Below are 16,590 nucleotides of genomic sequence, written 5' to 3'. Positions count from 1 at the left end.
TAAAAGTAAATTATACATAATGAAATGGATTGACATATATTTGAATAGGTGTTTGTGTGAGTAGTGTGTGCATGGATATCATAAATGTCCACCTGAGAACACATTCCCATTCAACACACAGTGTACACATACTCAGAATTGTATGTCTGTTTGGGGAATTTAACAGTCAAGCGTAAGTGCACATTCATGTTATGCATAAACCAGCTGTGACACACATGAATCTCATTAAAATGATTGAAGCTAATGTTCCCGTTTCTGCAGCCACCTAATGATGTTGGGTGGTTGGTTTGTTGTTTAAGGCTGCGCTCAGCAATGTTCCAGCTAGTGGGCTGTAGATAATATGGACCACACAATCTGCTAATCAACAGCATGAGCATCGATCTATGCAATTTGGATACAGTGACTTGTGTCAACCAAGTCCGCAAGTCTGACCACTTGATACCTTAAGACACCTCTTATGACAAACATTGACACTGAATCTTCCAGACCAGATCTACACGGGTCTTCACCTGATAAGGATTATGTCATAGATAATCAGAAAAGTAATAAATGAATGACAATAATGCACAGCTCAAGGGGATGTAGGATGCAACAGTTTTGGTTACATAAATTCTGGCAGTCATGTGATGGAGGCTTTCTTTGGGTTGAAATGTTTCATTCAGATAAAGGATGTCCCTACCTGGTCACAATGACAACTTCCCTCCGGTAAATGAAAAGTTGGGAAAACAAACCCTACATTTTTATCACTTTAAGTGTATATCGACTGCAAAAGGATATTTTATCATAAACTAGCTAATGTAGATGTGTGAATCATTGTCTGTGAAAGTGTTCAATTCATTAAATATCTGAGCTTATAATACCATACCTCTTGTACGAACCACACAGACAGAATTTAGTTGCATTGTTATAGCTTTTAGAAGTCCAATAAATACCTTTGCCTACAAGTTATTACCACTTTGTCCAGATCCAATAAATACTTCACTGAAGGTTCTGTGAATTCAGGAGTCAGGAGTCGGAAGGTTCGTAAGAACATGGTGATGGGGTGGGACTCATGCTCATCGTTCATACAGCTATCATCTTGCTGTATATCACTGTTAGGTGAATTATTTTGTCACTAACTGTATTGCTATTCCTTCAACTATCGGATACAACCAGTGTAATTGTCATGCGCCAATCGCTTCAGAAAGTTGAGAAAATCTTGATATAGAAATTGAAGGTAATTTTCATTCCTGTTTTGCTACTGTTTAGCTGGCCAAACATATTCATAACAATTACAATTTTGTTGGCATTGAATGGATTGACTATCTGACTTGACTAAATTTTCATAAGAGAGAACTCAACATTGTAACAATTTGCCTGTCATAGGACCAGTTGGTTATGTGTAAAGAGAAATCCACATATAGCAGCTCAGGAGTAGTATCCCAGAAACCTATAGGATAAACTGAATGAAAGAACACTCTGAATAACATCACCCTTTTAGTCATCACACGAACATCATACATATAGATATAATATACATCCCTGCCACCGGCTTGCAAGTGATGGACTAGAATGAGAGCAATTTTAAACACCAAATATGGAAATGGGAGATTCAGACACATATGTATGGAATATTGGTTGATGATCTGTTAACGAGAAACAAAATAATAAAGTCCTTCCAGAAACATGAGAAATCATGCCAATGTACCATGTGGCATGGAGACATGTTTATAAATTGACTTGACGAATATTTACGAACAAACATGTGCTAAAACTTAAAGCTACGGACATTGAAAAATTTTAACCACCTTTATTACTAAATTACAATTCCATTCTTGCAAGCGTGCTTTTCACAGCATGACAATATTAGTTATAAAAAACCCAAAACATTAATTACCAAAAAACCTGGGTTAAACTCAGGGTACAATGTACGTATTTTGGTTATAATCAATAATCGTTCACCACAAGTCATCCGATAATCGACAGTGAATTTGGTTTCTGATTCTTAATTCCTGCAATATCACAGCCGAGGACACAAGCTAGAAATGGGCTTCAAACATTGTACCCACTGATGATGAGGTACGGAGAGACTCTCATGCTCCTCTGTTGATACCGATCACTTACACGTGCAATGGCTGGACAGCCCTTTGGTAATTAACATGGAAGCAAATACCATACTGGAAACTGAAATTCTGCTCCACAATAATACTGGCAAACAAGGATAAGTTGAGCCCTCGCCTGACAATTGACCCGTACTAGCAGGTATGAGTGCTGCCCACTCGCGCTTGCCATTGTGAGTGAAGGGCCCCAGGTTGTCCCCAATCAAGAATGGTGTGATGGGTGAGGTGTGTGTTGCCTGTCTCAGAAAACTCGTACATGCTGCATCCATCAATTTCATCATCATGCACTTTCCTGCATCTGCTCTATGTTTCACAAGACAAATGCATTTGCTCAGTGCCGTGTGTACTGTATTCGGACTCTTAAGTACAGTTTTAGATAAACCCGTATATGGTGACGTCATGCTACTTCACTTCGTGCACAAGTGATCAGGCATGTGGGTTGTTCAAGAGTAAAGTTTGAGTTTTACTTGTGTTAAATCAGCTACGACGACGAAACATAACACCATGAATCGCCTACATCTCATAAACCCATTCTCTGCACTGGTTCAACTTATCCTTGTTTGCCACATTCTGTCACAGAAACAACCGCTGATGTCACTGAAGTTGAACCTAATACCAAAATCTAACAAGTGTTTTATTTGGGGTTACACTTTCTTAACTCTGTTGACACTTTCTTGAATTCGCAGGAGTTCCTCTACCAAACGAAAACACTTACATATAGCACAGCTTTAATGAAGCGTTTTCAGTATTTCCCTGTTCGTTTCCTCACAGAACAGAAATTGTTCAGCAACCAAACACAACATCAGATCCAACTTCATCAAGTTCTATCTCTGTTCAGTCTCTGTAAATGTTCGAAGAGAACTCTGGCCTAGGAGTATGACACAATATGGCGGTCATCCAAGACTGAAACAGTACTCTGAATTATCTGCCCTATGTCCTTGTACATATAACCTAAGTCCAGATGCAGATGCACCTTGTTAATTTTCATGAAAAGATTCTGATCACTGGTTCTGAGTTATAATTTTAACAGAAATGATCGAATCTGTTTTAAAAAAATCCAAGATCACTCCTACTGGTCGAAACTGGACACACATGCATAGGTCATCATAAGGGCATCAATGGTGGTCTTCAGAAACCAGTTCCACCTGATCGCAGCAAAGCAGCATCTCCTTATATCAGATCTCTGAGTCATGAAGTTCTGTCCAAGATATTGCAGTAGGTGTCAGGATATGGAAGTATCTGTCTTGTAGCACTGCCCCAGCGTGGTCACACTGTCCAGTGTCTCGCGGTATTCGTCCTCCTCCAACCCAGCCTCAAGGTAGTGATGGTGCTTCTTGATGTTGAAGCGGGATGCCTCATTGTGGAGACTGCTGGTCAGGTCGTACACACTACTATTGGACTGGAGAGATGTCATTGCAGGAACTGACTCAACTCCTGAAACAAAATTGCATTACAAACAAACATTACATTGTTTTGGCCAAAAAGCTATAAGAAAAAGACCTGTGATACAGAAACATGTCTTCCATATATTCATGTTAAAATTCAGTACTTTGTCACAGTACTTTGTCCATGTTTACTGCAAGTTGCTGTACCCACTACTAGGTGTTTGCCTGTATTCATGTGGATACGATCGGGTCATCTACCAAGGGATTCATGGGTCCTTTTAAGTGCACAGGGTTGCGTACTGCACACTAGGACAGTAAGTGGAACTGAATATGAGGCTGGCCAGGATTGGTGACCATGTCCATGCTGGTTGAAATGGACCCTTGTAACACCCACTGCATGAAGCTTCCCTAACTTTGACTGCATTGGTAAAAGCAGGGGAAGGCTTATCTTGATAGTAAGGTCCTACAATTCAGACTCAAGTGGTTAGTAAGGTGCTTGATGGAAGTTTGGTCCTTCAGACGAAAACACCAGAAAATGGGAATATGTTTTGTGGTAGTTATGGTACGGCACAGCAGGCAATCCAAGGAGCCTTTCCATGTAAAGCTAGGTCACATACAAATATAAGACTTCAAAAGACTGCAGATGAGGAATTGATTAGTAACAAGAGAATCATCAGGGTTACAAAAATTGGTCCCTGGATGACTGAATCAGCCAAGAGAGGTGCAATACTGATTGCGTAAAGTCAATACTGGAGATGAGCTGACATATGAACAAGATGTTGCCAGTCCATCAGCCATTGGTTAATAGCAGACACTTTGAGACTAGAGTGTATATTTGGGATTACACTTTCTTAGTAATGTGCAAATTCTTGCACTTTTTTGAGCTGAGTCACATCCGGGACTTGAACCCACACTCTCAGTGTCAGGCACCTAACTGCACACAAAATAATGGGATGGGTAGGGCACTTGAAATGAAGACTTGAGGTTCTGTGTCATGATAAAAAGACAAGGGGAGACAACTTAACTACCACTACTAGCTACCTTGGTATGATGTTCTGTCTTTATCACAAATGAAGCCACTGCTGGAGACTTTGCTGGAGAAAACATGTGGATAAGGGGAGACAACTTTACAAGCATCTCGCATTGTACAGCCAGCACTGAAATAGGAGAAACATGTAACAGCATCAGCTACGTCTAGGGTATACAAACAATTGTCTTTATTGTATCATGTAAACTGACTTATTTTGTAACTATCAATATGCTTATCTCCAAAAAATTGTATTTGTTAAGAAGAATAAGAAATTAAGAATGGTTTGATATGGACTGTGAACAAACAAAAAGGATAACACTGCTAAATATTTTCCATTAATGTCCTGTTCACTATATTACTTGTAGAAGAACAGAAGGAGAGAATCTGAGGATATAGAGGATAGAATAGAGGACAGAATATGGTTTAAACATGTCCAAGCTGCAATCCTTCAAAACTCAATATGCTACAAATGCAAATCATTTCACCAAATGTGCAACTGAACATGAAAACACCTTGGAAGTGTATAGACATTTACAAACAAAATTTCTCATATTTCATGATTAAGAGTATGAACAATAAAACAGCGGGTAATGGGGGAGAATGTCTGTTGTATTGTGAAGAAACCTAAAAAAAACAATGAACTGCATGTGAACACATATTTTCTCTTACACAATGAATAAGCCTCTCTCTCTCTCTCAACCATTTTATATGAAAGACTTATACTCCCATATGTCATGTGATGATGTCACCATTAACATATTTCCACTGGAGCCCTCAGTTCATGCTAAATATGTTGTTTGTGAGAGCGAAGCAAGCGTTTTGGGAGCCTGTATATAATCAGGTGGTTCGACATCTACCTCCCTTCCAAGATACAAGATGCTGTTTAGATTTGTTTTCCTTCAGTTAAAAAAAATTAAAACCAGTTACTAGTTGTAGTAAATGATTGATGACCAAAAGGACTTTGCATGACACAACTTGCAACATAATGATTTCTTTCTCGGAAGTGAGGCTGCGGTCGAAGTAACAATAATACTGAAACCCACCTTGCTTCCAAGAGAGAAATTGTTATGTTATGAGCAATGTCATGCAAAATCCTATTGTCCATCCATCAAAATGTCATTTTCTGTTTAAAATTGATATTTTATACTTATCCTGACTCATGATTATTATGCTTGTCTCCTTCTTCTATCCGAACATAGTGGAACACTTGAATCCATTGAAGTTTCCTTCATTAAAGTGAATGTAAAATCATTACTCACCCATGAGCAGTCTCCCTTGAACCTGAGCATTCTGGCGCGCAAACAGTCACATGACATACCTTGCTCTCTCTGAATACTTGCCCGGCACCCGAATTGCAGGAAAATTCTGAGTGTCATGAGAGGGGAGGACTGGAGGGTTGACCTCATAAGTCAGTTTAAGTATAGAATATCTATTTAAACAGAAAATTACATATTATTCCTTATCCTGACTCATGCCTATTATGCTTGACAGCATCCGACGGAATGGATGGTGTGTCATGCCACATCCTGGATTCTCTGGTTGTCATGGTACTGCAGATTTGCCTCCTAGCTTTCATTCTTTCAGGTCTTGTATTTTATTCCAATGACCTTGTGGGACAAATATGCGATCTTGAGCTGTGCTGAATCGTGTCCCTAAGAACTGGAGATCCTGCGATGGCTGAGTAGATTTACTGCATTAGTAGACGAAAGGTGAAATCTAGTTGCAGTCTGAGTTGAGTGGGATCTTGATGTATTTGAATCCCGTTGTCTAGGTAGAAAGCACTGTGTAGACCTGGTGGATGTAGATACTGCATGATAGGTTCGGTCACTTGAGTAAACAATCAGGGGGCCAAAGATATTCAAAATGGGAGGACGCTCCACTGGAACTGATGCATGTGAAACAAGACTCATAGATATTTTGTGATTCTTGGTTTATCTGTATGTGCAGGTATGTGTCTTGAAGGTCTATGCTTGCGAGGTAATCTGCCAGTCATACTATACTAGCTACATAAAGAAACTGTGCATTAACAAAATATTATCCCAGTGGGATAAGTATGATAACAATATCAAAGGTACATATAAACTTTAATGGAGGGACCATGTCAGTCAAAGTCAATCACAATGATGTCACGAGTCCACAAGCGGGACGGGTCAAACGACCATGTCACGAGCTCAATTATGGGCATGTCCACCATTGGCATTGAGAACAGCAGTGCATCGACAACACATAGAGCCTATCAGACGTGTAGGGAAGACTTGTGGGACATCACACCACATTCTCTGAAGTTCTGTTGCAAGGTCAAGGACGTTATCTGGCGGATGAGGAAGACGGCGTAGATGTCACTCCATCTCGTCTCAAACATGCTCTGTCGAGGAGAGATCCAGTGAATTTGCAGGCCAAGGCAGTACGTCAATGTTGTGGTGTTGCAAGAAATCCATAACAACCCTTGCTGTATGAGGGTGGGCATTGTCCTGTTGGAATGTTAATCCTGGGCCATCACATTGCAGAAAAGGAATTGCCACAGGTCAAAGAATCTCATCCCTGTACCCCATACCAGTCAAGTTGCCCTGAAACCCTGAAAGGAGTTCTTTGGCGCACTGTTATTCCACCCCAAATCATCATGGACCCACCACCAAAGCGATTCCTCTCCAAGACACAGGACTGTGCATAATGTTCTCACATGCGTCTATAGGCACGCTGACACCCATCACTGTGGGAAATGCTAAATCTGGATTCATCTGTAAAAACAACATTTCTCCACCAAAACAAGGGTCTGCGGACATGCTTTTGGCATTATATTCGGCGAGCTTGTCACTGACATGTCAGGATAGGTTGTATGGCGGGCTGTCGTGGCCTGATCCTGTGAGGACATAAACGGTGTCGAACTGTGTTGGGGTGAATACGTTGAAGTCCTGGGATGGTCCGGGCAGTCATCATTGCAGTCTGAAACCTGTGGCGAAGATGGGTCACCCTTATCCATCTATCCTGTCTTGGCGTTACACATGGATGTCCAGAACATGGCCAATCGATGACGTCATCTGTGTTCTGGCAGCATCTCACCAGTGCAATAAATGGTGTTCTGGTGGCAGTTAAAATGTGCAGACACTTGTTATTGAGACATTCCCCCATGGATCATCACAATGGCCTCATGACATTGTGCACATGCTAGCCTTGGCAAGCCATGCATTTCAATAGCCGTTTAATTTTTGAATGACCGCAAGGGCAGGGGTTGAGCTTTCCAAAGTGACAGTACTGTGTAACATTCATTTGCATTTCATTTCATTTCTTTCCTGGAATGCATGTGCAGCAACTATTGCACGCCTCAAGGACAAAACCACTGATGTCATGAGTTGAAGCTTTGCGTTGAACCTAGTGGCTGAAATGAATAGGATGACAAACCTCGTCTTTGTGACAGCTGTAGGGGTTTACCTAAGGCCTGCGATAGAGAAGACATGCTGTCGCACTAATCTGATGTAACAGGTTGACTCAAGACTGGAACCTCTGGCAGGAGGATAAGTGGTTCGTCAAAAACGTCTCCTTCAAGTGGCTTGAGTATCTCCGAAGAGAAGGACCTTGCCTTTTGTGAAGAACTTGATGATGTCTTTGAAGCAGACGATTTCTTCTTCCCAAGTGCCGATATAAACTTGTGCTTCTTTGTCTGGAATGACGGCAACTTGGAAGATGATGATCAGAATGATGAATTTCAGTATCAGTTAACAAACAATTACTAGCATTTATATTAGTATTTTTACTGACATGACTTGGTTATGCCCTCTATAATAATCCTTTGCATGCCTAAGAACAGCAAATATATAAAGACTGAGCTGTAGAATAGTTAAATTTTGACAAAGGATACAACATAGCTGAAAGAGCAAGCATAAGTGCCAGGACAATATAAATGTGGGTCAACCGCCGACAACTGATATCTGCAAATTTTCATCAAATGTTATGAAACATACAACGATGAAAAAAAGGTAAATAAATTATGTGCGCTTTGGTAATAATTTTGTTACATAATGTAATATACGGATAAAAAACTGAATACAGCTGTAATTTTGTTGATTATAAGGCCGGAATTGGTAAAGAATACATGCAGTATCGGGACCCTGGTGCCCTCACATCCGCCCTCTTGGGTGAATAAGAGGAGAGTGAAGAGCATGGCATGTCATGTGACTGTTTGTATGTCAATATGCATGGGCTCAAGGAAGGCTACGCATGGGCAAGTAATGATTTTACGTCTGCTTTAAAGAAAGGAACTTCAATGGATTCAAGTGTTCCACTATGTTCGGATAGAAGGAGACATACATAATAAGCATGAGTCAAGGAAAAAATACATATTTAAGTCAGTTTGACAATCAATTAAATTATGGTTTGTTTTATCAATTTAAAATATCAAAATTACTACCTCCTAGTAGTTAAATATGTTTTTGAATCATGACCAAAAAGATTTTGAATTACACCAACTACCTTAACAATTTATGCACATTATGATAAGTGATTTTGACAGAATCGTCTAAGAAAACAAGTTGCATTTCGGAAAATAAGCAAAGCAGATGACAAGATTAAATGGCAGTAGATTGGGAAAGCAAAGAGCTTCCATTTTTCAAAACAACTGTCTTGATTGCAGGTTTAGTCAAACCTATAAGCAAGATAATCTACCCTCGGACCACATAGGTATAGCTCATGTTATGTCATGGAGGCGCGCCCCTCTCATTGGTTAATATTTCGTTCATGGGAGAGAATTGTATACTATTGTCAAAAAGGTTGACTTAATTAAATGTCGAAATGAAAAGTCTTAATGACGGGGTTTCATTTATAACGATGTTAATAAATGATTTGTCCACTTGTACCCCACTAGTATATATAATGGTGGTTCTGGACCTTCTCGAAGCGGAGAGGAAATACTGCTGTCTGGAACCCAAGGACAGACACCACCACTGCATGAACTGCCTTGCCACCATGTCGGAACTCCCTGCCGGCTTCAAATCTGACAACTCGACTTGCAAGTGCGGCACCATCAACCACTGTATCGACAACAAGAAATGTGTTCTGTGGAAAAACAAAGCGATGGACTACACACTCCAGGATTGCCTCCTGCTCATGGTTCGGGAAGAAATCTGGTTTTCCGGGGTATATATATGCCATACTTACCTGTATGTCTATGCGGAAATCCAAATCCTCTCCCTATAGACATACAGGTAAGTATGCGATATATCTACCCTGGAAAATCATGCTACTCACAAGAGATTTGTCTTTGGAGGACATCCAAGAAATACACTCCCTTTGCGGTGTGCTCCCTGCAAGCGAGGTCAAAATACGATTTGATATTGGATCCACAAGGCTGCACAAGCTATGGTGAGAGCCTGTTGCAACAGGTTCTTTTTTGATATGGGTGAATAGCAGATTTTGCCAAGTCTACACACAAACGGGTCCCCCCACCAGTTGAAGGTGGGTCTCTTATTCCACCAGCGTCTTGAACTGTTTCGCGTACCTTGTAGCCATATACCGCTATCATTTCTCTAAGAACAGTTGGTTCTTCCCTTCATATTTCGCTATGGTAAATTTTTGGCTTGTATAGATTCCCTCTGGATTGTCTGCAGCTTTTCTGTGTCCTTTGAATGGAGGGGTCGCTGCTTCCATGTCCTTGGAAGGGGTTCAAAAACATGTTGAAAAGTCACTTGCCACAGGGCAAGTGACTTCAAGTCAGTAACTTGTCCGGACAAATATTCCACTTGCCCTGATTTTATGACACAATGCATGATGTTAATGTTTGCTGGACTATTTATCAAAGAGTGATAGTTTCACTCTCTACTAGCTCTACTTTATTATTATTGCAAACTTTAATAGTTTCATTATGAGCAGATATGAACTAGCTGCTAGAAGGTACTAGAATCTTTCTTCTCGACTGGACATTTGTACACCAATCTGTTGAGTAGTTTTAGTCGAATACATAACTGGAGGTAGGCATTGTCGTACAGGTTCTCCATGTTCGAGAAACAACCGTCGATCATGATTTCTTCTGGAACCTTGAGCGGAAGGCAATCCTGTGCTGTGTAGTCCATCGTTTTGTTTTTCCACAGAACACATTTCTTCTTGTTGAGTTGCAGTGGTCCAATTCAAGTTGTCTGAAGGCTGTTGTGAGGCAGTCCGTGCAGCGGTGATGTCTGTCCTTGGGTTCCTGACAGCAGTCATTGGCAAGAACGATTCTGCAGGTCGAAATTGGCTTGGTGGGTAGATGTAGACGAAATCCACTATTTTGCCATCGACGAGACTGCGAAAGTACAACAAATACAGTTCCAGAAACTGGGATCTGGTAGCACTTGTAGAAGGTGTGACCTGATCACCTCAGGATTTGTTTCTCTCGGTTGGAGAGGAAGATGCGGGAACACTTCTCCAGCAGGGCCTCGAAGACGTTGGGAGTTGTTTTTGTTTGTGGCTCAAGATCTATACTTCCTTCTTGAGTATCTAGCTTGCAATATGTGGTATTTCCTCTTTGCTTCCTGAAGAGTCAAAAGGCCTGATTGTATCTTGGCTTCACACAATAGATTGGTCCATGGCATTTTTCTATATCAACACACTTGCATATCTCTAAATGGAGAGCAGAATTTGTACGAACACTTTTCCATTCCTGATTTATTTTTTTTTATTTTTAGGTTGTGGGAGCTGAGTTGGACTGTTTGGAGACTTCTAGGCCCTGCACCTATGTGGTCCAGAAGCACCATTATATATACTACTCCCTTGAGTATATGTGATCTTCAACGGATATTCCCACTATATAACCCACTATATAAAACATCCTAATGATCACAATTAAAAAGAAGTATAAATATTAAACATTAACTTCTAGAGAGAAGCAGGTGTTACATCAGAGGCATGTTATAACTGAAGTCAGTCATGGGTAAACCCTCCGACACCTTTGAGTGACTTACTTGAAAGTTTGTGGATATGTCTCTGACAAGTAAAGTTGGAGGACCTCAGCAAGAGAGGAACAGCCTGTTAATATTCCAGGGATGTCAGGTGTTGGTTGAGACCTTTATGCATAATTAACATAAATGTAAAGTTTACTTCATAAAAATATCATCTCTTACGGGTACACAAAGCATATTCATTGACTTACAGTTTGTTTGTGTTTATGCATGTGATTCTTCATTGGTTGGAGGCACAGTGAGTGAGTGAGTATGGATTCATGCTGTTGCAATATTCCAGCAATGTATCGTGGTGGGGGAACAAGAGTGAGTGAGTGAGTGAGTGAATTTAGTTTTACATCACAATATTCCAGCCATATTGTGGTGGACTATAAATAAGTGAGTGCAGACCAGACAATCCACTGATCAACAGCATGGGCATCAATCTGCACAATTAGGAACTGATGATGTGTCAAACAAGTCAACAAGACTGACCACCAAATCAGGTTAGTGATCTCTTACGATAAGCATAGTTGCCTCTTCAGGCAAGCATGGGTTGCTGAAGACCTTTTCTACCTCAGATCTTCATGGGTCAGGGAACAAGAGAAATGGGCTTTACACACTGAACCCATGTGGGGGACCTGAACCAGGGTCATAAGCAGCATGACCTCGCTGCCATATAGCTGACATATTGCTGAGTGAGTAAAACAAAACTCACTCAATAGCACCCAAATACAGTAAAGTTCACTTATAACGTACACGCTTACAACGAATTGCCGGTTACAACGAACAAATTCAGAAGTCCCGACTGATTTCCTGTATATTGTTATGAATTAACTACCGTATACACCGAACACTGATAGTACGAATTATCTGTTACAACGAACAAATTGACGGGTCCCTCTGTGCTATTTCACGCGTTAATTGATGTGTTTACAACGAACAGCTGATCCGAATCCACTCGCATGTCATCTCACGTGTCACCAATTAGCTTGTGAAAACAAACAGGCTTCCTCACATGGGGTCAAGGGGATACTAAAATAAACTTACCTGTGAACTTTTATCATATATTTAATCTTGTTAATCTTGTTGACATTGTCAAGGCATAAATAGCGATCTGGGAAGTCATTCTCTCAAGTCAGCATGGAAGGCTTGTCACGGAAACGTAAAGCTCTAGATCTCGACACAAAATACCAGATCATCCAAGCTGTAGATGCAGGCGGAAAATCTAAGACTGACATTGCAGCAGAATTTAAAATTCCCAAGTCCACATTAAGCACCATACTTAAAGACAAGGAGGCGATCATCTCAAAGTTGCAGTCAGCAGAATATGGAAGCAGTCGGAAGAGAATTCGAGTTTCCAATTTTGAAGATGTTGAGAAAGCTCTGTTTGAATGGTTTAAGTCTGTGCGGAGTGAGAATATTCCACTAAGCGGCCCGATACTTCTTGCGAAATCTGACGAGTTTAGTGTCAAACTTGGACATACAGATTTCAAGGCCAATCAGTTGTGGTTAGAGAGATTTAAGAAGCGACGAGGGATATGTTCAGCCATGACACACGGAGAAAGCTCGTCTGTTGACAGCAAGTCAGTTGATGATTGGCTGACGTCACAGCTTCCAGTGCTGCTGAAGAACTACTCGCCAGAAAACATATTCAACGCTGATGAAACGGGACTTTTTTATAAGCTTGTACCACAGAGAACGCTTCACTTGAAAGGGGACAAATGCCACAGAGGAAAGAAATCTAAAGAACGCATTACTGTTCTAACTGCAGCAAACATGAGTGGTACAGAAAAACTGAAACTGTTAGTCATAGGGAAGTCAGAAAAGCCACGGTGTTTCAAGAATGTTCGAAGTTTACCAGTGGACTACAGATCAAACGGCAAAGCATGGATGACCTCTGATTTGTTCACTGAATGGGTGAACAAGCTCGACCAATCAATGAAGAGACAGAATCGGAAAGTTTTACTGTTGATTGACAACTGCCCCGCCCACCCACATGTTCCTAATTTAAAGAATGTGACAGTGGCCTATTTACCACCGAATACGACATCGAGAATTCAACCAATGGATCAAGGGATCATTGCATCCCTTAAAAGTAATTATAGGAAACAGATGATGGCAGATCTGATTAGTGCCTACGACAAGAAGGAGAAATACGAAGTGACATTGCTGTCTGCAGTCACTAATATCCACCGAGCCTGGTGTCATGTGACCTCTCAATGCATTGTCAACTGCTTTAGAAAGGGAGGGTTCAAGTTACCGGAGGAAAATGACATGGATAATTCTGAATTGGATGAAGATGACATACCCCTTGCAAACTTGTGTGGAATGTGGGGAGAAGTGACTGACATTGCTAATGTACCGGCAGAGGTGACACTCGAAGATTTCTTGAGTGCAGATGAAAACATTGTGACCACAGAACGACTTACAGATGAAGATATAGTTACGGCCGTGAAGAAAGACAATGAAACAGTTGATAGTGATGAAGATGACAGTGAGACAGTGGCAGAAATGGAAGTGAAGACGACAGCAGAGGCAGCAACATGTTTAAAACATGTAAGAGACTTTTTCTTGTCAAGACCAAATGTGCCGTTGTCCGTCTTTGATAACATTAATGACTGTATGCAAGCTCTGGAATCTATTCAAATGTCTGCTCGTGTTCAAACTAAAATTACCGATTTTGTTACAGATGCATAATAAAATACATGATCGATGATGAAATGAATGATCCATGACAATTATATGTTCGTTGGTTTTGTCTTATTTTATTTTCCGTGTGAACATGATCTTGTCTGAAATCAGTGGCGTGGTGACGATTCTTGGTAATTTCCGAATATTCACGAACATTCCCGATTCGCTTAGAACGAACTTCGCTTACAATGAACTGAAAACAACAGTCCCTTTGAGTTCGTTATAAACGAATATTACTGTAGTTTTGGCTGCTTCAAATAATGTGGGCCCCAAACTATTTCAAATGACCATCTATTCCTGATTATTCATGCAAGCACTGATGAAGTCAGTGTCATGAACTTAGTGAATCAGCAGTTCATGATCGCTGATGAATGTTGGCTCAGTTTTGTCAATCAGTCTCAATGACAAATGAAACACTTGAGATTCTTTAAAAATGTAAACAGTCATTCACAACCACAATCTCCTTAGCCTGTAATAAATATCCTTTGAAAATATGAAGGGAGGGCAGTGGCCTAATGGTTAAAGTGTTCGCTCATCACGCTGAACACCAAGGATCAATTCCCCACAATGTGTGACACACATTTCTGGTATTGCTGGAAGATTGCTAAAACCAAAATTACTCACTTCAATGTTTGTTTAATGCATGTTAACCAAATGTGTGCAACAGGGGTCTCTCACCTGGTTGTCTTGTGTTCGGGGACACCCCTGACCACACAGGACTGCATGTAGGGGTCCAGACAGGTGCCCACATGGGGGGTGAGGGAATACCAGGGTGGGTGGTCCTTGTGGGACATCAGACTCTCAACAAATGTCCCCTGTGGTGTGAGAGGGAAGGGAAAGCTGGTGTAGACTGCTGCAACCTGAAGTAAACGAGACCGAAACTTTGACACTCAATGTCATATGGTGAAACAAACATTTACTTATGACAAAAACATATGCCATCTCAACTGCTTTCTTCTCACAATTTAGTGAATACATGTGTGTGTTTGCTTTGTAACGCTGCAGTCAGGAATATACCATCTACTACTAAATACAAGTTTTTTCTTCATGAAACTATAACTAGATAATACAGACCACCCTATTTGTAAATTCTTTTTCAGAAGAAGTCCTCCTTGGGGTACATATAAGCATATAAGCATGTCCATTAAAAATCCCTACGACAGTTGTAACTATTTTGACAATAAAATACTTACAAAACAAAAAAAACCTCCTTTTTGTCTTGTGAGACCACCTTTACAGGGCCCCTCAAGGCCCCATACAGAGAAGAGCAGGTAACTCTGGCCATCTACCTCACACCTCACTTTTCATGCTGTCGTTTGATAGAACGGTCACGTCCATTCAAGTCTAGCTTGGAATCCTACACCTTGAGAGATGAGTGAAAAAGAGTTAGCAACTGTATGTACGGTTCCTTTCCTTTCGCACGGGCGTTAGTTGGAATTTCATGGCTGAAATTTTCATTCATAAATTGTAGTAACTTTTGCCAGTCAGGTCCTGTCTTCCTGCCATGTGGCTGACAAGATGGCGGTCTTTATGGCTTCTTGTTTAGCGTAGGAAGTGTTACGCTTGAGTCACATTTTCTTGTACGTTGTATGTGTTAGTCTATTTCTTACATGCTGGAATGTCTTAACCCATTGTTTGCTTGTTTCAGTCAAAATGGGTATACTGGTTTAAGACTTTTAGTCTTTTTTCATGGTGTTACGCAATTATATGTACTCGCCTGTAGATTGCATTTATCCACTTATACATGTTGTTTAGCTGGGTTAAATGTATCAGTTACCATTAGGCTGGTTCTGATTGTTACAGTTCCGCCCCTGCATTTCTTGTGGTAATACCCTACCACCTCAGGACCCACATCAGATATGTCTGAGGTGCTCAGTGGAAGAACAAAATGATGATCAAGCCTGTGATAAATGCAAGGCTTTTTCGCCACGAACTATCAAGAGCTGGGCGACTGCACCACTCACATTATCTGATATATCATCTCTTTTACAGCAGCAGATGTCGTCTGTCCGGTCCTTGATCACGGACGCGATGTCCGATCTCCAGCAGGAGATCGGCATCTGTCCCTCTGATCTTGGCGGGGTTGTCTATGGGGGTGCACCCAAACCTCGGGTTCAGGCTTGGGCAAGGGTGCTGTCCCTGGGGGAGTGTCCGATATGAGCTCAGGCTCCGGTGATAGCCTCCTCGCTGGTTCGGCGAGTTCTGCACTGCACTGCAACTGCTCGTGGGTGCAGTTCCGCTTCCTGGCGCTGGTCCATCGGGTCTTGTACCGTTGGTCATCGGCAACTGGCTTTGCCACCTCCGGGGGGTTTGGGCAACCCTGCTCGTCTAGATCCGTTGCCCTTGTCGGCGGGTTCCTCGTGCGCACCTTTGGAGGTATCCCTCGGTACGGGGGATTCCTTTGGGGATATGCGCAGCGAGGTGCCATGGAAGAGGATGGTGGTCCAGAGCAGTCGCGGGAAGTTCATAGCTTCTCC

The 16,590-nt window shown here is 41.4% G+C and overlaps 3 protein-coding genes across 3 annotated transcripts in view; 2 read left to right on the top strand and 1 right to left on the bottom strand.

The window, feature by feature from the left end:
• LOC137277340 (junction-mediating and -regulatory protein-like) overlaps positions 1-5,552 on the top strand; it is a 315,191-nt gene extending 309,639 nt beyond the window's left edge. Inside the window, exon 11 of the mRNA XM_067809028.1 lies at positions 5,536-5,552. The gene's annotated coding sequence lies outside the window, so the exon portion shown is untranslated. The remainder of the gene's footprint in view (positions 1-5,535) is intronic.
• Positions 1,775-16,590, bottom strand: part of LOC137277347 (protein misato homolog 1-like) — a 34,309-nt gene continuing 19,493 nt past the window's right edge. Inside the window, exons 11-14 of the mRNA XM_067809042.1 lie at positions 14,792-14,973; positions 11,444-11,545; positions 4,526-4,641; positions 1,775-3,533 (exon numbers count right to left, since the gene is read on the bottom strand). Of these exons, the coding sequence (XP_067665143.1) occupies positions 3,322-3,533; positions 4,526-4,641; positions 11,444-11,545; positions 14,792-14,973 (612 nt within the window). The 3' untranslated portion in view covers positions 1,775-3,321. The remainder of the gene's footprint in view (positions 3,534-4,525; positions 4,642-11,443; positions 11,546-14,791; positions 14,974-16,590) is intronic.
• Positions 12,563-14,119, top strand: LOC137277212 (tigger transposable element-derived protein 6-like). Its single transcript, XM_067808885.1, has one exon. The coding sequence runs from the start codon at positions 12,563-12,565 to the stop codon at positions 14,117-14,119; it is 1,557 nt and encodes a 518-aa protein (XP_067664986.1).

This window comes from Haliotis asinina, chromosome 3 (assembly GCF_037392515.1).
Source record: "Haliotis asinina isolate JCU_RB_2024 chromosome 3, JCU_Hal_asi_v2, whole genome shotgun sequence".
NCBI classification, from domain to species: domain Eukaryota; kingdom Metazoa; phylum Mollusca; class Gastropoda; order Lepetellida; family Haliotidae; genus Haliotis; species Haliotis asinina.
The sequence above is the reverse complement of the archived record's forward strand: the minus strand, read 5'-3'. Positions and strand labels throughout refer to the sequence as shown.